Source organism: Eutrigla gurnardus (genome assembly GCF_963514095.1).
Source record: "Eutrigla gurnardus genome assembly, chromosome: 14".
Lineage (NCBI taxonomy): Eukaryota > Metazoa > Chordata > Actinopteri > Perciformes > Triglidae > Eutrigla > Eutrigla gurnardus.
The window spans coordinates 19,726,128-19,751,169 of NC_139937.1; the positions used below are offsets into that span (position 1 = coordinate 19,726,128).

The 25,042-nt window shown below is 40.3% G+C and overlaps 3 protein-coding genes across 4 annotated transcripts; 1 reads left to right on the top strand and 2 right to left on the bottom strand.

Annotated features, from left to right (window-relative positions):
- Positions 1-163: 163 nt before the first annotated feature.
- Positions 164-8,972, bottom strand: cyb5r4 (cytochrome b5 reductase 4). Of its 2 annotated transcripts, XM_084027954.1 has the most exons (16): positions 8,840-8,968; positions 7,397-7,512; positions 7,119-7,272; positions 6,159-6,259; positions 5,059-5,134; positions 4,700-4,781; positions 4,541-4,598; positions 4,308-4,401; positions 3,880-3,912; positions 3,673-3,795; positions 3,320-3,460; positions 3,077-3,223; positions 2,388-2,538; positions 2,181-2,267; positions 1,892-2,053; positions 528-1,622 (listed from the first exon to the last, which is right to left on the bottom strand). In XM_084027954.1, the coding sequence occupies exons 1-16, from the start codon at positions 8,949-8,951 to the stop codon at positions 1,568-1,570; spliced, it is 1,692 nt and encodes a 563-aa protein (XP_083884080.1). In that variant the 5' UTR covers positions 8,952-8,968; the 3' UTR covers positions 528-1,567. The 2 variants fall into 2 exon arrangements, with proteins under 2 accessions (XP_083884079.1, XP_083884080.1); XM_084027953.1 differs by having other exon boundaries at positions 164-1,622; positions 3,077-3,460; positions 8,840-8,972.
- Positions 8,973-10,120: 1,148 nt separating this feature from the next.
- Positions 10,121-23,187, bottom strand: cmtm6 (CKLF-like MARVEL transmembrane domain containing 6). Its single transcript, XM_084027993.1, has 5 exons — positions 23,049-23,187; positions 21,844-21,961; positions 18,310-18,486; positions 13,422-13,520; positions 10,121-12,726 (listed from the first exon to the last, which is right to left on the bottom strand). The coding sequence occupies exons 2-5, from the start codon at positions 21,952-21,954 to the stop codon at positions 12,556-12,558; spliced, it is 558 nt and encodes a 185-aa protein (XP_083884119.1). The 5' UTR covers positions 21,955-21,961; positions 23,049-23,187; the 3' UTR covers positions 10,121-12,555.
- On the top strand, positions 13,748-18,272 carry LOC311025203 (uncharacterized protein). Its single transcript, XM_084027992.1, has 4 exons — positions 13,748-14,447; positions 15,120-15,655; positions 15,902-15,985; positions 17,200-18,272. Exons 1-2 carry the CDS (start codon positions 14,088-14,090, stop codon positions 15,480-15,482), a joined length of 723 nt encoding a protein of 240 aa, XP_083884118.1. The 5' UTR covers positions 13,748-14,087; the 3' UTR covers positions 15,483-15,655; positions 15,902-15,985; positions 17,200-18,272.
- Positions 23,188-25,042: the final 1,855 nt, after the last annotated feature.

Below are 25,042 nucleotides of genomic sequence, written 5' to 3' on the forward strand. Positions count from 1 at the left end.
AAACAAAGTATCAAAATGAAAATGAAAGTAAAAGATGTACAATTAGTCGCTGCCACGTAAAATGCTGTCCTAAATTCATTAAAGTGGAGTAATGTTGGTAGTCATAGCAACAGTAATTTTGCATATACAGTATGAAAGGAACATGCTAGAGGCGCCAAACTCACCAACAGGTCATCGCGTACACAAACTCTGTGGGATCCAGCGCTTTATCATCCCAAGCTACCAGAGGATCTCCTCTCTATTCCTGGTTAGCAGGCGGCAACCTCCGATTCTGAAGAAAAAAGTGCCTTAAACTTGCATTCTCTCGACTGGCCAACAGGGGATGACTCCCCTGGTTTGCCTGGAAGTCGATGAGAAAATGATTCTACTTCTCACTTGATTTATTGTCTTACTAAACATTGTAAACATGAGTTTATGGTCTCAATATCTGGTTTCAAGTCTTCTTGAATCCATAAAGTAGGGTATTATTTCAGGCAGGGCTACCTTGTGATTGACAGGTCACTACCAAGCAGTTAGCTACTAAGATTTTAACACTTAGCAATATAATTGACCTTGAATTATAAAGTTAACGTTGTTACCAGCTTCACACCAGAATCCAGATGGATCCAGATCCAGTCAGGTTGATGCTCTGCAGCTTGTGTGCATCAGATCCATCCGCTCCTTCACTGGTTGCAAAAATGCCAAGATGGCGACGGCCAATGCTGAACTTGAGGCTTCAAAACGGGAGTACATAAACCAACAGGTGACATCACGATGACCACGTCGACGTCTCAGAGACAGTCCATGTTGTTACCCGGATATTAACAGACAGTCTTGGAGATGGTTTGTATTGTTTCCTGCAGCACTAATGATCATATACTGAACACTCACATAGCAAAGTGTTACATCACAGTTTCCGTTTCAGCAAAGTGACACGGTTCAATGCATAGGAGGCAGCAGAAGAAGGTTTTAGCATCTCTGTAGTAACTTTGTAAAAAAGTGAAACATTAAAATAAAGATAAACTTGAGTATTAAAGATTCAAGTTGGGTGAGTCAACAGTAATAATCAAAACTGCCCCTTATTAAATGGGACACGTTTCTTTAAAAATATAACCATAACGCACTTTATGTCACTGCAGCGGTGAAAAGTCTCCTAACATCCAGACAGATGCTGCTAGCAGTTTTAATTCTACGTTTAAATCGTCTAACTCCTGTATAGATGGCTGGGGTGAAACCTCACTCACGATGCCAACATGCATGCATATTGTTGATGACGTCGACGCTGTAAAAGGGTCTACACTTCACTGCTTTCATTCTTACAAATCTTTACAAATGTTTTCAACTTGTAGTTTTCATTAACTTTATTTCAGACACTGACCAAACTGTCCACAATCCTAAGAATCTCACTGCATCGTGATTGTGCTGGGCGTGTGTCGCCTGCTGTTCGGCATCGTCAGGTCCTCGGTGCATAGAAATACGGTGTTCCATCCACGGTGATATAAATTAAAAATCCACTGTCTCTCTCTTGCTCTCCCACTCACAGGCACACAGTCTTTGCAGGGTGGAGTTGGGTGGAGGCCGAGCTCGATCAGCCCTGGAAGGCGTGGAGCTCCTCGTCACTGAAGCCCTGCTGCTTCAGCAACCTGACAGACGAGCAGAAGGGAAAAGAGGATAGTGCATAGAAAGTGTCAGTGCAGTCTGAGGTCTACTCAACCACTCACACATGATGAAATAGACATCTGATATGGGTCTCGTGCTCAGGTGTTGGTTCAAATGGGTTCCATAGCGCCCCCTAATGCTGTATTCACACCAAATGGGAAGCAAACAGTTCACGCGCTGTGATTGCATACAAAGTCAATGAAAAGGAGCCAGTCTTTGTAGTGAAATGAATAATACATGTTTTATTACTCACCCTATTGATAGCTCTGTAAAGGCAGTGGGGCCGCACACGCACACATAGCATTTGGATCCATCTGGCCTGTTGAGGAAACCCTTGAGCATGGACTCATCCACGTGACCCTTCCTGCCAGTCCAGCTCTCGCCAGGATCGGAGAGGACATACTCCACCTGGAACCTGACACACACAAAATATAATACACGTACGAAAGCATTCAGTGCCGTTCTTTGCTCTTATTTCTTTTAATTAAGAAATACTCTCCAGTTCTGACAGAACTGATGCGGTCTTTCCCAAGCTGCAGTACCTCTCGTTATCAGCAGCCAGCTTATCCAGTTCACAGCGCCACAGAATGTCCTCCTCTCGCCGGTTCAGGAACAGCAGTTTGGTTTTTCTGAGGAAACACAAAGATGGTGGATTTACAGGCCTGGAAGGGGAAATCACACTCTAAAAATGTAAAAAAAAGGCAACAAAGTATTTGTGTCTCCAGATGGAGTCTTCTGATAGTTCCCACCTGATGCCGTCCCCGTCCTGAAGGGCCAGTTGGACGAGGCGAACCATGGGTGTGAACCCTGTGCCTGCTGCTAATAGGTAGAGGTATGTGACATCACGAAGGGGGCGGAGACCAAAGCTACCTTGTGGACCACTAACGGATATACAGTCACCTAAAAAAAAGTTACAACAGATGAGTTAACAAAAACATAGAATTAATACAATGGTGCAAAAATAATATGGAGTAACGATTTTAGCACCAATTGCAAAGCACATTTTTCACACCATCAATCCAGACTATGGTCTACATTCTCAAAATCAGTTGAGCCTCTGATTCGACAAGGCGGGAGTGGGAGGGGACGAGGCGGGATGACGAGGGGATTGGATGGAGGGTACGAGCCAATGGGAGCCTTGCGGAGCAATGGCTGCCATTGGTCAATTTCTATGCAGGCCTACGTCTGATAGACTGAATGGATTTATTTTTTTATTCCAAATCATAGACCATAGCTTTAAGAAGAGAAAACAAGCATTTTAAAAGTCGTATGCTTGTCATCTTGTAGACAGACCTAACAAAGCATGACTTCTTTTTACTAATCACCATCATTATGTAGATGTTTCAGCATCCTTTTATCTGTTAATTGCAATTAAAATCACAGCTAAATCGTGTAGTTTGGGTTCATCCAGCTGCGTAAAACCAGCTGATTTACTTACCGATGTGCAGGCTCTTGAAATGTGGGGTGAACACTCCGTCGGGGTAGACTTTGACCATGAGGAAGAGGTCCGATTCCTGTGAGGACTGGTGGGAGGCTGCTACCAGGTTCTGATCGACTGGCGTGTACGGCCGAACTACCTCCGTGTCTGGATAGGGAACCAAAATGATAATGAAATAAGATTCCGCATCAGGTACAACACCCACTGTATTGGGTACGGGGTATTCCATCTGCTGGCTCTCACCTTGAATGAGGGCTTTGAGGTAGACATGTTTTCCAACAGGCACATGCATGACAGTCCCACGCGGCAGTTGCAATCTGAACACATGGGTGTTATGATTGACTTCAGTCTTTGACACCAACACACAATCCCGATAGTGGAGCGCTGTAAGACGGAAATAATTTATGTTCACTTTAAAATGTTCTTGGGTTCCTAATAAGCAAGCAAAAGTCTAAGATTATCTGATGAAAGATAATAATTAAAAGAAAGGATGCAGGCTGTGGAGGCACAAACTGATGCCCAAATTCAAGTGATGTTTGTGACACACGATCTGTCATTAACATTTAAACAACGCTGTCTTTGACGTCGGATCTCACCTCTGTCGTTTTTGCGTTGAAATGTATTGTGAAATTCCAGTGGTTGACCAAGACTTGTCCATTTTCCTTTAGCCTGTTTGCGTATGGTGACCTGGATCTTTCCCACTGAGAGGGCAGAGTGGACTGTTGAAGGAATGAAGAACACGTCAATAACACAGATTTAGCAGATATCATCTTTTGTTTTTGAATTGAAACAAGATGTCTTACCAGCAACAGTTCCCTCGACGTCACCAGCTAGACCTGAAAAGCACAAAAATGACACATATTTTAACAAAATCATGTGTAAATCAGCATAATACTGTGTTCATTGGGCCATTATGTATGGGATGATTAAATGGCAGTAAAAAATGCATCATAGGTTGAACAGATCTTCTTTTTAAGTGAGGATTGTATCATACAAATAGAAAATTATGGATAATTTAAAAAAAATTAGCAACACTGTGTGAGTCTGCTCCTTCTGATAATTCCCGGGGGCATATTTTTGTCAGGCTCTTGTCTCTCTTGTCTACCATGATAGCTCTGGGTTTCAGTACAAAGTAATTCACAGAAGAAAGAGAAGAGAAAGAATGAGTGTACACCACTTATATTTCTGTAGAAGACAGCGCGTAAACATATCGAGTCATATCTCTACTCACGTAAATGTATCATGTAGGACAGTTTCCCCAGCAGCACCTCCAGTCGCAGAACACCCACCTTGAGGTCAACAATGGTACAGCCCGAGCTGGGGATCTGATAGACGAAACAATATGCAGAGAAATGTCAACCATTGATCCAGAGAGCTCTTTGGAGGGTTGGTAACCTCACCCTTCAAACTTTTGTCAAGTATAAGTTCACATTTCAAACGTGTGTGCGGTCAGAAAGTGATTACCTTCCTTTTAGCATAAACGACCAGATGAACAGTGGCTTCAGTTTGGAACCAGTCGTACCTACACGAAACACAGAGAGCAGATGATAATAATAATAATGTCATTGCGTATGAACCGGTCTGTATCATATTTGGTTTTAGATGTTATATGTTCTTTCACACCGAGGACGAGTGTCTTTTTCTGGAGGAGCAGTCACCGACATAGGAGGGGCGAGGCCAGTCGGTGGAGCAGGAGGGAGGAAAGCTGAGAAGAAGAAACACAAATAAATAACATGATTCTTTAGATCGTTTTTTCACTCCTTTTAATATTATGTGAACATCAAGTTGCAGACACCTGCTTGAGATAAGGAATCCTGCACAAAAGTGAGTTTTGAGTGCAAGATTTTTCAAAGCAGCATCTTCATAGTAGAAATGGTCTTGCACAGTGGCTGGATGTTACAAGATCCTGTGTGGATCAATAGATCATATACTGTGTAAACACAACATGTAAGCACGGCGACGCAGAGATACTGTGTGTATACCTTTAAGAACTGTGGTGGCCATCCTGCCCACCAGGCACTCTTTTAACATGGACTCATAGTTCACCCAGCGATGGACCTATGCACAAAAACACACACGTTACCATAGCGACACATTAAGAGAAGTGACATTACCACATTTAAAGAGCTTACAGAACAACATCACACCTCGCTGCAACAAGAGCACTGCGTTAAAAAACAGGAAGGAAATTATGTGCGCTTCCTGTAGAGTGTTGCCCCGGGGCCTGACTGACAGGCTGCAGGTTGTAGAGAGTGTTTAACAAAATAATTGAAACAAAAAAACGTTTAAGTTTAGACATATGCTTTTACAACAGAGAGTCCATCATTTGTTTGAAAGTCCTGAAAAAAATGTACCGTTGGGTACCAGAAAAACAGGAAATGCTTTCAACTTTATAGGGTCATTTCAATCACTTTATATACATTGTTGGAAGTACTGACTACAATATAATGAGCGTAATTTGCTTCATTATTTCAAATCAAACATTATAAGACATGAGTGTGACGTTTCAGTCTCGTAAGTGCATTTGTAACATTTTACTAAAATGCAGCTTACCCATGTCATGTGATCTGCAATTAAGCACATCGACCACACACAGTCCAACTTTGAAGTGTGTGTTTAAACAATGGATGGAAGTCAATAACTGGTACACTTGTGGTCTGCATTGAGGCTCGCTGAGCAGAGAAGCTGCCAGTCTGAACACTCTTAACTTGTCTAGCTCACTATCATGGTAGAGAAATGAAAAATAGAGCCTGTTTAAAGATGCAGGTTACAACAGGTTATATATATTTTTTAATGTATTTATCTTTTATTTATGCAGGGAGATTTATAATCATCTTGATACATTTTTCACTGAAAAGGATGTTCACTAAACTAAACTAAACTTGTCTCTTCTGTGAAAACAAAATGTAAATTGATCGTCCCATCCCTAATATCAACTCTTAGACTTAGTCTGAACCATCAAGTGGAAAAATGTAATTTTATTGTGACGTTAATACCCAGAAATGCAGGACTGCACCTTTTTTTTCTTCTTCCATTTTTACTTTTAGGTTACAAAAGTAGAATGATCGACCTCCTTCCATACCTGGTCAAAGAGATCAGTGCCATCTATCCCAGCTGCCTTCATCAGTTCTGCTTCGCCACCAGGGTGGTAGTCCATGTAGGGGGTCACATTGTAAACCATACCTGAGATAACACATCGTAAAAACAGATGACATACATGACGCTCCAGTGCCCTGACTACCGTAAGGTTACATTACACATGTCTGCTGCACGGTGCATGCAAATACAAGCTGATTTATACAAACCACTTTTACATTGTATTTTACTCCTATATATATATATATATACCGGTATATATATATATATATATATATATATATATATATATATATTCAAGAGTGGGATCAAGTATAAAGCAAGTTAACTCATCCATCTGTCTATGTCACACTACCATACAGGTTCATTGATTAATCTTTTCCCAGCTGTCCCATGCCAGACTACTAGAGGTGTAACGATTCATTCGATTAATCGATGAATCGATTGTCAGTCCTATAGATTCTACTAAATCCATCTGCTAAAATAAATAAATAGAATGAATCGTTTTGGCTTCACCAATAATCGATATAAATGCATTTAATCGGATGAATCGTGATTCTTATGATTTAAGGTTTTAATACGTTTAAGACACTCTCTCCCCTGCCAGCATGTAGTCTACTGAATAATGTTCAAAATAACTGAGCAATGTTTAATTACATTTTTGTATTCAGCATAAAATATTATGCAGGACTACTTTTTTTCTAGAATAAATATGTTATTTTTTCACCTTTCAGAAGAATACAGATAGTCTCACTCGCATTATTGCATGTTTATTTCATGGATATAGAATTTTGGTTACAAGTTACTGAATCGAATCGTGGTTTACAGAATCGGATCGAATCGTTACAAAAAAAAAATCGTCCTTGAATCGAATCGCCAACTACTGTATCGTTAATCGTATCGTCCGTCTCCAGCTGTCCCATGCCAGACTACCATACAGTCTCACCTCGTATGCAGGTCCAGCAGTCTGCTCTTGTGTTGTGTTTCTGCAGTTCTTCCTTCGTGACGTCGATGAGACGCCCTCTGAGTCCCGTCAGGTCTTTTCCACTCTTGGAAAACCGAATCCAGTCCATGAGACTGTGGCCGGGCTTCAAGGCCACCTAATAGAGCGAGGTCACATAGGGATAACCCCGGTTGTTTATTCTCTTCTCGAGGTGTGTGATGATCAAATAACACATAGGATGTTAACTGTCCTGTAGGGAGGAGAGTCGCGGTGAGTGTTACCTTGTCCCTCCCGGATGGAGCGACCCGCTGCTGGGAACAGGGAGCCGGGAACGACTGGGTCGGAATGTTCAACATGTTGTGGACGCTTCGCAGGCAGCCCCAGGGTCGAAGAAAACCTATTTAACCCAACGGCAAGTTAGCCACAACGAGTGTTAAAACGAGACCGAGTCACACTGGCTGCTCGACGTGAACGTTACTGGTACGAGTCCCCTCCTTGTTGTGACACATCTCTGATGTAACTGTGCCGAGTAGTGCTGCTTCGCTAAAAGGGCTATGCTAAGCTAGGCTACCAGGACGTTACGCCTTACAGACTAATAAAAGCAGGTTACGCATCGTCACATTTAATTAAACGTTAACACACGCCGTATTAATACAAATTATTAGCGAGCAAGGTCTTAAATTGCTCGCCGTCTAATGATTATTCGCCTGGTCACTTCTGCTTTCCGCCACCATGTTAAGACTACACTAATTGTCGCACAATGTGACGACGATGTCAACAAACCGTGTCATCAAAGTTGCGACGGTCCTCCGTTGCCCTCTGCTGTTCGTATTAAAGCCGCCAGCATTCACAAACGCTTAAAGGAACAAGAAAGTTCTTCTTCTTCTTCTTTAGTTAGGCAGACTAGACGCAGCTTTGGCGTGTTGCTGCCCCTACAATTAGTTATTAAGAACTACATCAAATCCTTTTGTACAATCCTGCTTTGTGAAGATAATCCACCAATTTCTTTGTTTTAACCCAAGAATCGAGATTTAGAAGCGTTCGCATATTAAAAACAGTTTCCCCATCTGCTCCAAGTTTCCTGAAGAGAGTCCTAACAAGAAAGTTCTCCGAGTTCCTTCCTTTTATTCCCCAGATATTTTTGCTCCCCCTGGTGAAAAATAAATAAAGTATGTGAAGTTTAAGCACACTCGAGTGTACTTGCAGACACACTAATTATCCGTATGTTTCAAGTGTGTTACTGATTTAACTTGGGGTTTGCCATTTTGGAACAACTAATGTGTATTTTAGTTGAATTTTAATTAAATAGAATTATACTAATATGCTTGATTAATGAAATGAAACTGGGCTTCCAGTGCATTGTTATAATTATAATTTTTAGAATATATTTAAAAAAATACCAAAAGCATATTCAACAACAAAGTGAACATACGTAATATTCCATAATATATGAAGAAGTGTACTATAGTACAATTATGTAAAAGTGTGTTAAATATCCTTGTGAAAAAATACTTAAAAGTATGATGTTAGTATACTTTCAATATATTCCCAGAGTACATTTATTTGTTAGTATATTCACAATATGGTATTGAAAATGTACACAAAAGTATATTTATTTTCCACCTGGGTCATGGACACAATTTGACACTAAAATTGAGCACAGTCAGAATAAACCTGTTAATTACTGTTTTTAATTCACGCGGACTGAAAAGCCAATAACCCACCTGAAATCAAACTATTGAACATAACGGTGAAAGATGAACAGTTTCCTCCTCTGCTTGATCCACTTTCAGAGCCGTCATCCTCTTCCGAATCGCTCTGGTTTTCATGTGACATTGTGAAAACATGGTATCTCACACAGCTTGGTTGGTTGTACTTACCCGTATTTACAGTGTAGTGCAGCGTACCTCAGACTGCCATCAAGGCAACTGAAGGGGTTGCTTTTGAAAAGGCTAATCTGTTAAGAGGATTCAAGGCTACTGCCTTCAAAATAAAGTTCCATGGGCACAGAGTAAAGCTGTTGTGCAATGTTGTTGAACTGAAAGGATCTTTAAGACATTCTATGGTGTCATTACAGGCACAAAGACACACCGAATAGCAAAGGGAGCCAGTGATTGGATAGTCCATCTCATTAGTCTGCATACATGATATTTGGACAAGACAATGCAAATAGTCTAACAACTTAAATGTATTAACTTAATGATTCTCCTGAGGTTACTTCAATGAAAGTGAATACAATTCTATTTTTAATGCATTTGATTCATAATAATATTCCTTATTACTTGACACAAGTATGGTAGAGAGAGGTTATTGGTGCAAATGTGTGTTCTTCTACACGCTGACATCCCATTTATTATTAATATTCTCCCATCTGTTTTTTTTTTTTTTTTGGTCATCTAACTTCTTACACATTTTTCAATGAAGAAACTTAATTCAAGCATCAAAACAATGCAATTACTGTTCTCACACATACCTTTGATACTGTAACCGAGACTTGGGCCATATTTCATTATTTTTATATATCTATGGGGACCAATTTTCGTATTTTAATTCTGGAAAGTTTCAGTTTTCAGGAGAAAAATCAAGATAATTGTATAAGTGAAAATAACAACTGATTCAAACTTGTGTGGTTTACTTTAAAAAAAAGAGAACAAAACATAACGCACAATTATTTACTGAAAATGTGTTTATTATAGGATAATACAATTATCTTATCAGATATGAAAATGCAGCCATTTGAAAAGACAAAGTGAGATCTACACTGTAGCTTCATGAAGAATTTTGGATGAAAAAACTCTGGATTGTCTGACTGGCAGGAGTAAGAAAATATTTGTTAAAAGAGTCCCACTCAGTTTTTCCAGTGTAAGAATGTTGTCCCCACTTTTATAAATGTCACTGTATGGGAAAAGGAAATCAAGCATAAAAAATAAAATCTCTAGATATCCTCATCCATAAACAGTTTTGGATCCTGAATATAATCTGGGTTTTAATCCGTTTTTTTACAGACGGAACCAGGTCCCTTCTGAACAGGAATCCAAAACAAATGTACATTATTAATGTTTCAAACTTGTGCCTTGACATCTCATCATTATATCACAGTTTATACGTCTCGTTGTTTTGACTGCACACTTGGTTATTTACTGCAGGTCACTTTGTGAACATTTTTGATTTTGTCTGCTGCAATTTCAGACTTTGAACACAATGCAAAAAAGTAGAAATATGTGACCACCAACAATGTAAAAGGAACAAAAATAAGTTTCATCTTTAAACATTTCACACACACACACATGTAGAAAAGATGGCAGTTAGTTCTATTTGTGTCTAACTTGCAGTCCGCTTCATTTTCTGGGCACAGAAGTTCAGATCAGAGCAGATCATCTCCGTTAAAACTCTATTCGTGTAATGAATGGATGGACCCACTCTGTGTACCTCAGAGCCTGCTGGTTATAACTTCTCATGGAGTTGGCTCAATATTAAAGGGAATATTTCCCCTAAACGTGATGATTTTTTTTGACCCCTTAACTCCAAGCATGGATAGATTACAGAAACGGCCTAACGAGCAGACCCAGGGGCCCAAGGGTGACAAAAAGAGGTGCATACATATGCAGAACAACTACAAAGAAGCACAAAATTACAACAGAGACATGAAACAGCCTAAAAAATATGCAAAACAGCTGAAAAAGACACAAAACAATGTAAAAAAAAATACACAAAGAGATGCAAAACAACAACAAATATATGCAAAGATTTTGGGTCAATAATTAACAAAATAATCAACATGTTAAAGTGGAGGATTCCTTAAAATAATTCAGGGCGATAACAGATTAGAATCCAATCAACTTCACACTAATGAGAAGATTTAAACAACTAAAGTCAGTAGAATCCAGGGTGGGTAACAGAGGGTCACATTTAACTTCATCATTTCTAGTGGATTTTAAATTTGACAAAGGGCATCATTTCCTTCATAAAACATACAATTTTAAAATCACAAAGCAATTAAGACGATTAAAACCTTAAAAAAAAAAAAAACTGAGTGCGATGATGAAATAGACAATGGGGTCAAAACCACTAAAAGTTTAAGAATATAAAACAATATCAAAACCAGACACTTCGGGAGAAAAGAGGCAGAAACAAGTCTCTGTAACATAAGGCTGCTTCGGATTAAAAGGTCTGACAAAGAAACACGTGGAGGCGACGTCACGGCTAGAGATCCACATGAAGAGCAACAGAGAGAGTTTTGAGTGGAATGTTTCTTTAAGGTGGTGGAATAATGAAGTCATTGGTACTCAGGGAGGTCAGAGGTCGGCCGAGAGAAGCATGCTGGTAGGACAGCGTCACCCGTGATTATCCACCTCATCAGGGTGAACAAGGTGCTTTTGGCAAAGGCTCATGGGAAGGTTTTGGCAATGTTGGCGTCTGAAAACTGTCACTCAACAAAGAAACAAGGTGTGTTCAGTTTGGCAAGAGTAATTTGAGGTGTCTAAAACATGTTTTGCTGCCATTTCTACAACTTGGGGACGTGCTGACCGCCATCTACTGTTGGTAATACATGGACTATAAAACTGTTGTTATATGCAATCCAAACTATCCCTTTAAAGTATCAGAGTCTCTATGAAAAAACACAAAGAATCTCAGCTAGAAAGACTTTCACTGGAACATGAAATGTTTGATGTATGTTAGAAAACTTAACAGTAAGTTCAGCTGAACAGCAACAGCAGTTAAATAACATCGATGCTGGTTTTAGTAGAAATAATCTGAAATAAAACAAAATTATTTTTGACTTTCTTACAAATATGAACGACAAACAGTTGAAATTTAAAAAGACACATTTTCTTTGTTGAGTGAAAAAAATGATTGTATGATGACAATAAAACCTTTGCCCAGTATAACTGCCAACAAGACAATGATTTCTGGTTGTCTCATTATATTTTTTGATTGGTCATCTGAAGAAGTTAAAGTGTGCAATATTTCACATAAAAAAGGCAAAAACTGCTTATTTGATTTTTGTTGTCAATTTAGACTAAAAACATTCATAAATTTCATGATATTCAATGACGGACAATAAACCCATAAATTGATCTAAGTCAATGTGTTGTTTAAAACCTCAACAGATAAACTTTACAACAGAATATTTAGTGGTTCCGTGGTTTTAGTGTCTCTGTCCTGGCTTTAAGTTTTGAACAAACAGGGAGAAACGCTTGCTTCCCATTTCTTTCAAGTCAAACACAAACAGCTGACGGACGCTCTGATCGATTCATATTGTACGTTTGATTGTCCTCAGCGGTTTAAAACGACCAGATTTAAAAGGACTTTAAAATTAGATGTGAGGTGAGACGTGGCTGAAGCTCGGCCTCCTGTCGTCACGTTTAAAAGGAATAGTGCGTAAAATAATCTGACCTCTGCTGCATAACAAAACGCACGCGTGTGAATATAGAGAGACTTATTCTGATTCGGCGGCCACTGTGTTGAGTTTGGCCGTCTCTGCTGGAGTCTCCATCGCCGGGCCGTTATTGGACTCTGACTTCCCGTCACTCTTAAAGGGGAACCCATGACTCTTCACAAACCAGAAGAGGTCAATGAAGAACATCACCGTTGCCATGAAGCCGAACGCCTGGAGGAGGAGAGGACGAAGAGGAAATAACTTTAATTATGAAGTAGAAAAGAAAGGGAAGATATAGGAAAGGAAAGAAAGGAGAAGAGAAGGATGTACGAAAGGAACGGAGTAGGTAGTGAGGGAAAAGAGGGGGAAAAGAGGTTGAGCGGAAAGAAGGAGGTAGAAGAAAAAAAGAAGGATACAACAAGGAAATAGAGGATGGATGGAGGTGGAAAGGATGCAAGAAAGAAAATAAGGAAGTAGAGGAGGTAAGAATGGACGTAAGAAAGGAGGTAAAGAAGGAAAGACGGATGTAATAAAGGGAAGGAATAAGAGAAGTAAAGAAGGAAGTATAGGAAGAAGTAGAGGAGGCGAGAATGGAGGAGAGGGAACAGGGACAGTTAGAGAGGGAAAAGCCTGTAAAAAGAAAATAAGGAAGTAGAGGAGGAAAGCAGGATGTAAGCGGGGAAAGAAGGACACAAGAAAGTAAGAGGTCATCAAGAAAGGAGGGAGTAGAGGGGGAAAGAAAGAGGTGCAAAAAGGAAGTAATGATGTAAGAAATGAAAGGAGGAGGTACCAAAGGAAAGGAGGAGGTAGAGAAGGAAATAAGGAGGTAACAAAGGAAAGGAATGGTAGAGGAGGACATGAGGTAAAGAAAGACGGATGTAACAAAGAACATCAGTGTCACTGAGTTTGTGTTGACGTTTTCTCACCACAGCACTCGACTCCATCACTGTGCCGTTGTTGTCTGAAGCGAAGATGATGGCGGCGACGAGGAAGAGCAAAGCAATGGCGGCGGTGTAGACAAAGTCCTGCGGAACAGAAGAAGATCAGCTCAGGACCTCGCCTCGTGCCTTTCAGTGTACAGTGAATGTGAAATATACACACAAGAAACCTATGCTTGGATGTTAAAGTATGCAAGAAAAAAAGAAGAAGCTAAAAAGCCAAAATCTAAAATTAAAAGCAGAGTATCGCCTGTGGGGGCAGCATTGTGCCTCAAAGAGTACAATCTGCCAGACGTCTATGGGTAGAAGAAGAAGAACGGAATTTGCTGGCTTATTTTATTTATTTATTTTTTTGTATATTTGCTTTGTTTGTTTGTTTTAATTTATTTTGTCTGCCAATTTACTGTTCCACACTCCAGTCCAGTAGGTGGCGGTAATGCACATTTACGTTGGTTTGCCAACCGCCAATAAACTCCAAAAAGAAGAAGAAGAAGAAGAAGAACGGAATTTGCTGGCTGGTCGGCCAGCTTTGAGCCCGCAGCCTGTATTGACATGTGGAAGTGCGTGGTTTGTTGGTATAGTTGAAAATGACCAGTCACTTTTCTTTTGCACAGTTGTCACTTTGTTGATTTGTGTGCGTTCGGCGCCGCAGCGATGCCGTGGAGGTGTTGCGTTCCCGGGTGTAAAGGCTACAACGAGGCGAAGTCCATGGGGGTCGTTTTTCACGGTTTACCGACGAGGGACCCGCAGCGCTGCAGAACATGGCTGAAGGAGATCCGGAACCCCAGGTTCGACGAGAACACGCCGGCCTCTAAATACAGCGGTGTCCGTGTGTGCAGCCTCCACTTCCAGCCCGACGACTACGAGGAAGACTTCCGAGCTAAGATACTGAACATCGCCCCCAAGCCGGTGTTGAAGAGCGGCGCTGTGCCGTCGGTGTTCCCCGGGAGACGGCACGATGAGCCGGGCAGTGCGGACACATCTCCCCCGGCTCCGAAGAGAAGCAGAACACAGGTAAAAAAAAAAAAAAAAAGTATACTGAATGTAGTTTATTTATTATTATTATTATTATTATTATTATTATTATTATTATTATTTATTATTCATCCGTTATTGACTAACAGGGCGGATTTACCTTGATTCCAACAAACTAAAACACCCTGAATTCATAATTTTACATAAACATAGCCCTTTCAAGTAAGTAACATGCTTAGCATACTTTCATTTTATATAACATGACTTCTGTATTTTTAAATTTGGTTTTCATTGTTTTAAAAATTATGCTTTTATTTTTGTTGTTTTCCATTTTATGTGTCAACGAACGGATCATTAACCAAATGCCAAAAACAGATAATCAAAGTAGCTTTCAAGTTGTTTAGAAACATTTTCACTACTTTGTTTTTCACTTAAAAAAAGACAAACAAAAGATGTCTTGACCATGACTCCATAAAAAACGTGTTAAACTAATTTTTTTCCATTTAAAAGAGTTTTAAATTGTATTATCATGAATTGCAGTAAATTTGGCCGGGATAATAGTGCACCAGTATGAATAAATTTGAATAAGCACAAGTCGATATGAAAATATATCGACTCATGCGTGAGTTCATAAGTGTTAAATGGCAGGTATAGTCAGGTTTTATACGAGCCAGTCAACTACTAAGCTGCTGCATGTTTTGTCATTGCCAGGCGACCTGTGGAGCTGCAGGAAGCTCCTCGCAGTCTCCAGCAGCAGCAGCAGCAGCAGCAGATGAGAGCTTCTGCATCGTGGTGTCAGTCGACCCTCTGGAAGACAGCTTCCACTCAGAACCAGAGTTCAACTCGATAACGCCGTCAGAGGAGTCTGACGAAGACCCCGAAGACGAGGACTGCACTATCGTCTACAGCCGCAGCCTAATGGAGCTGTTCAGGATGTGTCAGACATGCGGCCAGCCCGTTGTGGAGAAGGAGGCTTTCCACTCAGGCTCACAGATGAGGGTGAAGTGGAGCTGTCGTGGTGGGCACGCCGGTGTGTGGAAATCCTCCCCTCACCTGAGAGACATACTTCCGTAGACTCCACCTGCTCACTGCCGCTTCCAGTCACTGGCCAGACTTTTATTTTTGACATTCAGAACGGCTATTTAAAACACTGAGCTGGGCTGTGATGTGATGATTCACCAGGGCTCAGACGGGTCTCCACACCTTCATGTTGGACTCTACATACCAAACTGTCCCGACTGGTGCAGGTCAGATGCAGTTATCTTCATTAATGAAAACTATTATGACATATGTTTCGTCAACAACGACGCAAACATTAAACACAAATAAGCAAAATCGTTGATGGAATCGTTAAGGTGAACAATATTGAGTACACTAAAATAAATGTATAAAAATGGACGTGTGTGTGTGAGGTACGGTATATCAAGGTATTTAGAAATTAAGACGGTAATATCCTTTCCTGTTAATTAGTATTAATGTGTTTTTGGTGACAGAACAAGACTGCTCAACCCCTTCATGAAGACTACCTGAACTTTTTGGACTTCAAGCTGACGCGAACATCTGACACACAGCAACAGGTCGGTATAATTTTTGACAGAAACAAAAAAAAAAATAGATGCAAAGAAATAACTCCACCTTAAAGTGTTGAACGGAAACTAACAACATATAGTCTCTCGAAATGAGTTGCTTTCAGCTGCTTAAATGGGTTTGTTCAATTCAGATACTTGGAGGCTCTAAAGGGCGAATCAAAACCTGTCAGGAAGCAGCTTCTTCTGATGCAGTTACAATGAGAAAAGATGTGCTTTCAAAATAAAGTCCGATAGAGTAGCAATTACATATAGCATGTAAACGCATTTAGTAATCACAGGGTTTAACGTCACTTTGAGAGAGTTTTGAAGAAGCATGAAAACACACTTTTGATAACAGGAAATAACAAATTACGGTGTTATTTCCTGCTATCAAGTGTGTTTTCTTGCTACTTCAAGTTATTACTTATGCACTGTCAAGAATGTGAGGTCAATGTGATACCCTGCCTTTATATGTTGGTACAGATACTGAAACTATGCCACGGGAAAAAATCTAAAACATCAGGAAATGTAATGGAATAATAGATGACAGAAGATGGAACTTCCTTATGAATTTAAAATGTAAATGGGTGCAGAAATTGATGTTCCCTATATTTGAGATTCTTTGATAGTTAACTTTATATTTATGACCAGATATCACACATTAAACGGTGTTTAATAAGACTCTTTGTAAAAAATAGCGCCACTTTCTCATTAACAGTTTAGGAGGAGAGTGGTACTGCAGCACAACAAATGATAATAAATTCAGATGAACTTCTGTGAGAAGTTGATGAGGTAAACTTCTAAAAAACAGGAAGACACCACAGTAACTGTAGAAAGCTCTGTGTCACGGTAACAGAAACACGGTTAAATCATATAACAACAGCTGCTCTTTGGTGGATTATGCGTTTGCTGGATTACAGGAGATGCTCGGACCGATTCTGAAAAGATGCTGAGTTTAACTTTATCAGTACATTTGGAAATTAGAGCTGTGTTGTCATTTTCCTGGTTATTTGAGTATTGCTGATAGAGACACCAGCTCAGAGTAGCAGTTGCCTACACATCAACCCAGGAACGGCTCTTATTAAAACACTATCATACTCTACTGGGTACCGTTTTTAACAGCAGGGTATGGCAACACTTTTCTAGTTTGGGTACACCATGTAACACCATTATCACTACATGTGATTGGTGGGTAATAATCTCCAAAATGTGTCTTTTTGTAGGACCTGGTGTGTTTGGTTGAAGCTGCAGAACTGAGACGTGGACACACAATGGTGTCGGCTACACAGAGGACGCTTCTGTCTGTTAATGACGGACCATACTGTTTGTTAATACTGCATTATCAGAATACACGTGTATTTATTCTAAAACACAAAATGGTGCATGCAGAGCTTTAATACTCGTGCAGGGCAAAAGTGGATACAACTACAACATTCCTGCAATAGAGACTCAGTGAGCATGTTAATTAATAGTTAATATGTCCCGTTGAATATATTATAAGCACCGTTTATTACTGTGATAATAAAGACAACTCCCTGAATGCTGACAGATTCAGCTGTTTTAACTCTGATCAGCTCACGTCTGCAATGTAGAAGGAAGGAGCTTTTAATCACAAGTGGGTTAAAGTGCCATTATTGCCTCCATTAAGGCGAGTTAAGGCTCCACAAGTTGTCGCAGTGCTTCGTTGGCACCTCTGAATTTCTCTTTCCTTAACATGTAAATACCTTAACATGACAAGAATGTCTTGTCACGATTATCCCAGCAAAATAATTGTGATTCACAATATCAAAATATGGCTGTAACTCTTAAAATGGCACTAAATCCTGACAATATTTGCCAAGAAACATATCTGTATTATAAGGCATAAATAAAGGATAAATAAATACATTTTTGTATTATGTATTCTTCTTTAAAATCAGGTTCTATATTTGACCAGCCAGCTTTTTCAAGTCAGTTTTTTTTTTGCGATTCGCAATAAAATCCTTTATGGTCCCATCCCTGGTTTCTGTTCCAGCAGCAACATTTTATTGGAGCAGTTTTGTTTTATTGTTGTTTGCTTATTATCTATATAATGTATTTTTCCATGTTTGATACCGTTTTCTGCTTCATTTGTATGTGATTGAGTTCAAGGTCTCCCTTTGATACAATGTATGCTGACAGTTTGACATAAAATAAAAAAACAAGAATAATGCTGCCGTTACTGTAATTCACAAGGGTCCACCTATTGAGTATGCTGTGAAGACTACATACTCAACTAGAATGGCCGTCTATTCCTCGAGCATAGCAACAGGTAAGAGGTCAGTGAAAGGGAGTCTGCGTGAGCTCTCTCTTACCAGGCGGGGCCAGCAGGTGATGCCCACCCTGGTGTGCAGGGTGGTGGAGAGGAGGATGAGGAGCAGCAGGGTGAAGAGGAAGGCCGTGCAGCTGACAAACTCAAAGAAGTAGAGAGCCGAGCAGCTGCTGCAGCTGTTGACCACCTCCTCCAGGATGAAGGCCACGAAGGACAGCAGCTGGTGTGGAGAGACAAGAGACATCAGGTCAACGTCTGCAGCATTTGTTTGATTACCAGGAAATACCAAGAGATATTTCATATATAATTATTTACAATTAGTCAATATTATCAGCCTGTTTGAAAGGTAAGACTGCAATATATATGATATTACTGCAATATATATGATATTGCAGTAATATATATGATATTGCAGTCTTAGGTGTAGAAATGTTTGTCCACCAGAGAGCGCTGACAGGTTGATTTCTACAACATAAAATGTCGAGATAACTAATAAAACACCATAAAAGTAAATAAAATAAACAATTTAAAAAATGATTTTAATTGTTTATTAAACAATTTAAACAAATCTGATGTGATTAACTCAGAGATGTTAGCCTTAAAAACTATCTGTTAAATCAACCTGAAAACCTGAGATTAAATGGATTTACTTTTTGTGCAAAGAAGATAAAAGAGACATTTGGCATAAATATGACTTCTGCTTTATTTAAATTCAAACCTCTTTTTAGTTGAGAGAATTGGATCAATAGTGTTTTGGTTCATTTTGTTAAAAAAAACCTAAACTTTTGTAACTGTTCATCTGCTGAAGTTGACTTGAAGTAAATTAAGTGTTGATTTAAAATAGGTTAATTCACTTCTCTTTACACATTTTTTTATTTACTTGTTTATCTTTTTATTTATTCCTCTTTATACTCGCACATTTATTTTCTTATAGGTTTACAGATTTGTTATAGCACTTCTATAACACCATATGAACCACATGGTTCTGGTTCAGAACAAGTGGGCGACCGCTGCATGTCCTACCCGTCTCCCTCTCCACGTTGTTTACGTCAGTATCTACACGGTCAAACGGACAACACAAGGCATAATGTACTGTGACATCTTCGTCTTCCCAGCATAGACACTCGGTGCAGGGACTGCTGTAAAAGCATGGGCGGCGGCTGCTTCCCGACAGACCGTGTGGTAGCCTGGGCGTGACTGAAACGCACTGATTCAACAGGAAGAGGACGTCCCCCCCCCCCACACACAGGAACATTGAATGGTACGATCCAGTGAAGCCTTTCCCTCCACCAGCGTTTAAAAAGGACATGTTGGTGACGTACATCGTGAGACAAGAGATGTAGTTCACCGTTTCACAATAAACGAAATTATATGACCAACCGACCAATTTGTTTGTCAGCTGTTAGCTTGCTAGCTAACTTAGCTACTTACCCCACTTTGGGGTGGAAAGTCTTCATAATTACGTACTTTTACAGTCTTTATACTTCAACAGTTGTACTACAAACTTTGTTGAAGTTGAAGTAAATTGACAAACATATGTGTTATTCCTGGTACAAGTCAAACAGGTCTCGTCTTTGACTGACGAACATATTATTTCCACAGTAATGTCCCATGGTGGTCCACATGGGCGGGACTTAGCCTCTCTGTTTTACAGTATTTTGCTTTCTTCGGGCTTGCTTTGTTTGGATGGCCTTTTCCCCACCCTGTAGTCCGACCACATTGTGATTCTCTAAATAAACCCCACCGTTATCATGCTCAGCCATCGGTCTCTGTGGCTGCTTTGGACCTGCATCACCTCGAGACCGGGCATAACAAACCTCTCTTTAAAACACCATCATCTCTGTGTTTGAGCAACATTTTGCAGATGAACCTCTAACGACCTGGTAACTGCCAAATCCAGACAGGAAATGTGCCATTAAAAACTGAACTAGGAGCTAAAAAAGCTCCATAGTCACTGCGTAGAGTCAATAAATGCATTATTAGTAATGATAAATATATATGAGGGTGTGCAGGACGGGAACATGAACACAGTTCTCTCCCTCTATGCTGTATATTTAGGTCAAGTGGTAAACCAGACTCTGTTCCCATTACACCACTGGGTTTTTACAGCAGGAATATTCTGCGTTTAAAGTGAATGTCAGGTTCTAAAAAAGGTCTTTGTGTTTCCCCCAAATAAACGGAGACAAACCCAGAACCACAGAGCTAAAATAAGACGTCTGACGTCAGCCGAGTCGCAAATACAGACTATACCCCGGTATTTACAAACCACTGGAGCGGCCAAGCAAGGCATCAACACTCCCCCTGGCTGACGGTTTGAGTCCCATCTGAGCAGAAAATACACCAATTTGTCTATTTTTAAAAAAAAAAGTGATTTTTAATCAATCTACACATTAATTCAATTTAGAGCAGGTTCTCTTCCGAAGTGTTTTAATGAGATGAACATCTTATGTCACCATTATCCTGCTACAATAATTGTGATTGACAATATCATCCTGATAATCATCATCATCATCAATTGCCGTTAACTACTGTACTTTTTCTTTTGGGGGGAAAAAAAAGTACTGTAGTCAACGGCAACAGAACCTTTCACAGTGTGGTATTAGTACTTCTACTGCAGTAAAGGCTGTGAATACTTCTTCTAGGATTCAGACATCAGAATGTTTCTGAAGTTTGACTCCAGATGAAGTTTGATCATAAACATTGTGGGACGTTGGACACGGGGACTGCTGCACATCCTCTTTTTTGTCCAACGCTCTCCAACAATGAGCAGCATGCAGGCCGGATGCAGACTTCAGTTAACTGTTGCAACAGTGGACGGTCAGCAGCCGGGAGATCTGCTAACGACAGCTCTGTAGCACTTTCACTTCTCGTTCTGCAGCTTCCCAAAGAGCTGCCAGATGAGGAAGGTCCAGTCTCCGAGGGGTCAAACACAGTCACACACTCTCTACTGCACGACTGTGTGTGTGTGTGTGTGTGTGTGTGTGTGTGTATCATTCATGATTTATGCTCGCCGTTGGGAGGTTCGCGCCAGAAAATGATGTCATCGCGGCTTGTGCAACATGAGCGGAGGCTCCACGAGTTAATGCACCTCTGCTTTCCCACAAATAAGTTCACTGATAAAGGCTCTACTAACACGTCGGAGGATTTTAAATCAGTGTAGATGCTTTAGAATGTTGATTTTCACTCAATCCTGCTGCCACAAATGCTCACTCGAGCACCAAATGTGGATTCCTCCAACGCTGAAAATAGTCCTACTATTTCTCTCCTTCTGGAGGAATTTTGCAGCTGTAATCAAGTTTTACCAGAAATACTATGAAATACATTGACTGCGTTTACTCTCCTAGTCTTCATGCTGCGACCCGTAAAATCCCTCTTTAATATCAGTCAGACTGGGAGTAGAACCGACTCTGGTCTGAGTGAAAGTAGATAACAGTAGATGTGACTGCATGGCGGCCATCTAAAGGCGCTTACTCTTCGCACACAAATCACTATTTATTTACCAAATGTTCAGACCAGCTGACACATCCCGCTGTTGATATTCTGACTCGGGGCCCCACTCACGAGACCTTGAACTCACCACTTCAATGGCTTTGATCGCGAAGCGGACTTTATCCAGATGCTCAGACGGGACGGTGAACCAGGAGGATTTGGGGTTGGGAGACGTCGTCGGGGAGTAGACTTCGGTCATGATGGAGCTGAACAGAGAAAACCACCGTTACACACAGACAGCTGCACAGATCTACGCTCCCAGCTCTTCATGTGTAACAAGAAGAAGCTGGAGCATCACTTTATTTGTCCACAAACTTAACGTTGTCCCAGTCAACTGCTTAGAAACATCGTAACCGTCATGTGTCCTGAAGGAAGGAGAGAACTTGGGGGGGTACTGCAGGAAGGCACACATTTTTAGGCTCCTAAATAGTTGAGACAACTACTTCTCGTCACATTGAGACACTCTTCCGTTAAATTATGATGACGCTAGCAGGAACATCCCATGGTGTCATTTGGGAGCTTAAGTTGAGTCACACGTGTCAGAAGAAGAATTTGATGTCGTTTATTGTTAAGTGTGAGATTAATTTAGATAAATTAAAACGTACAGTTCGTTGTTTATGAACTATGTGAAAGTGAAAGTGGACAGGAACAATACAGGTTAAGTGCAATAACAAGTCACAAGGTCATCTTTTACCAGATGGATCCAGAAACTCCTCATTTATAGCTTATTTATAACAAACATGCATTCAAAAATGGGACAATTTATTAATTCCGCCCCGACAGACAACATTACAGAAACATTGCAGCACATAAGTGACACATGATTCTAAGGTAAGTAAAATTAAATAAAATAAATTCGGCATATTTCAACAACCATGCCGGAGTCTATTTCGTGATACGTCTTCTTTTGTAGGTCACACACACACACACACCGCTTTACGGCATCAACATCTGCGGGAATACCACGCGAAAAAAAAGATGGGACTGTCGTCACACTAACGATGCTGGCGGAGTCAGATTCACGCCACAGTGAGGATCTGTTTTAATTAAATATAGAGATATTTGAACTCATGTTTCACCAATAATGTGTCACTCCGCTGAATAAACTACTTTAAAACTTAATTTGACACTATTGTAAGCGTAGTCTGGCTTGTGGAGTTGCCCCTCCACAGGTTAGGATTTGGAATCAACTTTAAATGGTGGCCTAAAATCGGCTAAAGTGACCCGCTAAACAGGAAGTCGGTTAGCCGCGAAACAGGCTATAAAACGTGAATGTTTTGGGAACAAACTCACCGTTCAGATGTCTTCCGGTGAACAGAAATGTAAAGTTTCCAGCTGCGAAGTTCAACTTGTTGCTTTGTTTGCTTCTCAGCTGCTTAACGGACTTAAGGCGCACTTCCGCATTTGGCGTACTTTTATTCTGTCAAGTGTCACGAAAGAAAGTCGATTTCCGGTTTAAAAACTTCCAAATTAAATGTGCAAAATTGTTATTGTTATTTTCAAAAGAAAATTGTATGGAGGTTGATCAGTTATGTACGGAAACAAAGCTTGAAAGCAGTTCACCGTTCTATGTTTAATTTCGCAGAAGGTGCAGCATATTTATATTCTGGCCAACTGAAGAAACTAAAGACTCACAAAAACTGACAAATAGGGACAAAACAGTTGGTGTTGTTTTTGCAGGATAAACGATCCTTGTGTGATCAGAGGAGGAGAAAAAGGATAAACGATACAGCTATAACTATTATGTGAAATATTTTTTGCACATTCCTTCAAAATGTGCAGCTGTTTCATTTTAAAGCAGATATATTGTACATTTTCATGAATTTCTTCATATTTATATTGGAATCTGCATCCGTTTATTCTGTACATTTTAGTCTTGTTAATATAACAACTAGAAATTCTATTCTGAAATGGAACAAGATAACTTACGGTTTAATACATCTTAGATCTGTCTGCTGGTCCCAGGCATGTAGAACCAGCTGGCACTCTGAGTTGGTGTTTGCTGGTAGTTTTAAACGCTGGTCCGAGGCATGTAGAACCAGCTGGTTAGGTCAGTGAGTGTCTGATGGTAGTTTTAAATGCTGGTCCAAGGCCTGTAGTACTAGCTGGCATGGTGAGTGGGTGTCTGCTTGTAGTTTTAAACGCTGGTCCGAGGCCTGTAAATTCAGCTCGCAAGTTGAGTGGATTTCTGCTGGTAGTTTTAAACGTTGGTCTGAGGCCTGTAGAACCAGCTGGCACGGTGATTGGGTGTTTGGTAGCAGTTTTAAACACTGGTCCGAGGGTTGTAGAACGAGCTGGCACGATGAGTGAGTGTCTGCCGGCAGTTTTAAACAGTAGTCGGAGGCCTAACCCTTAACCCTAACCCCAAACCTAACCCCAACCCTAATCACTGAGGAACATTAATACAATTTCACATTTTCACACATATCCATATACTGATGGTAGAGGAGCCGCCTCCACGCCAGAGGAGCTGAATAGAGACGGCCGATGGCTGATGCTGACGCACCTTGCCGATGGCCAAGGGGGCAATTGGGGGTTAAGTATCTTGCCCAAGGGCACTTTGGCATACTGACTGACAATCCACATGAGTCACCTGATGACATGACGGCTGTTTGTGTAGGCATTATCTGTCTTTGTGTGCATTATCAGTTTTTCAGAGCCAAACAATACTTTTAATACTGGAAATATGTGAAATATCACTTACATGTAAATGTGGCGCCCTGGTCATGCTAATAGCTATGACTATGCCAAAGTATATTTATCAGTTATTGCTCTTACTATTATTTTCCTGGTAAGATGTATGTATTTAGTTGCTTTGTGAACCTGTAAAACGGAAAATGCACCTGCTTGGAGCAACTGCATGGTGGTTTTTCACCACTAGGTGTCAGTAGCGGTATTGTTATTGACCGGCGGTATACTCCTGAAATAACAGGAAGTACGACGATTAAAGACATCTTTCTGTTGTTACAGGCTGTAAATTAAGACCTTTTATACGGAATAACCTGGTCATCCTTCAGCGTGTGTAACATATACACACACTTTTAATATTTCACATGATGCATTATGACAAACTTCCCTTATATTGAATTTTTGTCTGTCTTATTCATGTCCTGTGAATAGAAACTCCTTGTCCTTTCTCTGTACCAATGCACATAAAAGATAAGAGAATTCTTTATTAGGCCCACTGCAGGGTTACAGCACCAAAGAGGACAGTCCAAAATACAATTAAAAAATACTACAATAACGGACTACCAGTGTGCATTTGTGCATATGTATTAGCAGGGTGT

What these genes read in the sequence shown, in the direction of transcription:
- LOC311025203 (XM_084027992.1), top strand. Translation starts at nt 14,088, where the DNA reads ATGCCGTGGAGGTGTTGCGTTCCCGGGTGTAAAGGCTACAACGAGGCG. An exon ending in CGAAGAGAAGCAGAACACAG is followed by an intron (nt 14,448 to 15,119) that starts GTAAAAAAAAAA and finishes TGTCATTGCCAG; the next exon opens with GCGACCTGTGGAGCTGCAGG.
- cmtm6 (XM_084027993.1), bottom strand. Translation starts at nt 21,954, where the DNA reads ATGACCGAAGTCTACTCCCCGACGACGTCTCCCAACCCCAAATCCTCC. An exon ending in CGATCAAAGCCATTGAAGTG is followed by an intron (nt 18,487 to 21,843) that starts GTGAGTTCAAGG and finishes TCTCCACACCAG; the next exon opens with CTGCTGTCCTTCGTGGCCTT. An exon ending in TCACCTGCTGGCCCCGCCTG is followed by an intron (nt 13,521 to 18,309) that starts GTAAGAGAGAGC and finishes TCTGTTCCGCAG; the next exon opens with GACTTTGTCTACACCGCCGC.
- cyb5r4 (XM_084027953.1), bottom strand. Translation starts at nt 8,951, where the DNA reads ATGTCACATGAAAACCAGAGCGATTCGGAAGAGGATGACGGCTCTGAA. An exon ending in GTTCAATAGTTTGATTTCAG is followed by an intron (nt 7,513 to 8,839) that starts GTGGGTTATTGG and finishes TGGGTTAAATAG; the next exon opens with GTTTTCTTCGACCCTGGGGC. An exon ending in CTGGCTGCTGATAACGAGAG is followed by an intron (nt 2,054 to 2,180) that starts GTACTGCAGCTT and finishes TGTGTGTGTCAG; the next exon opens with GTTCCAGGTGGAGTATGTCC.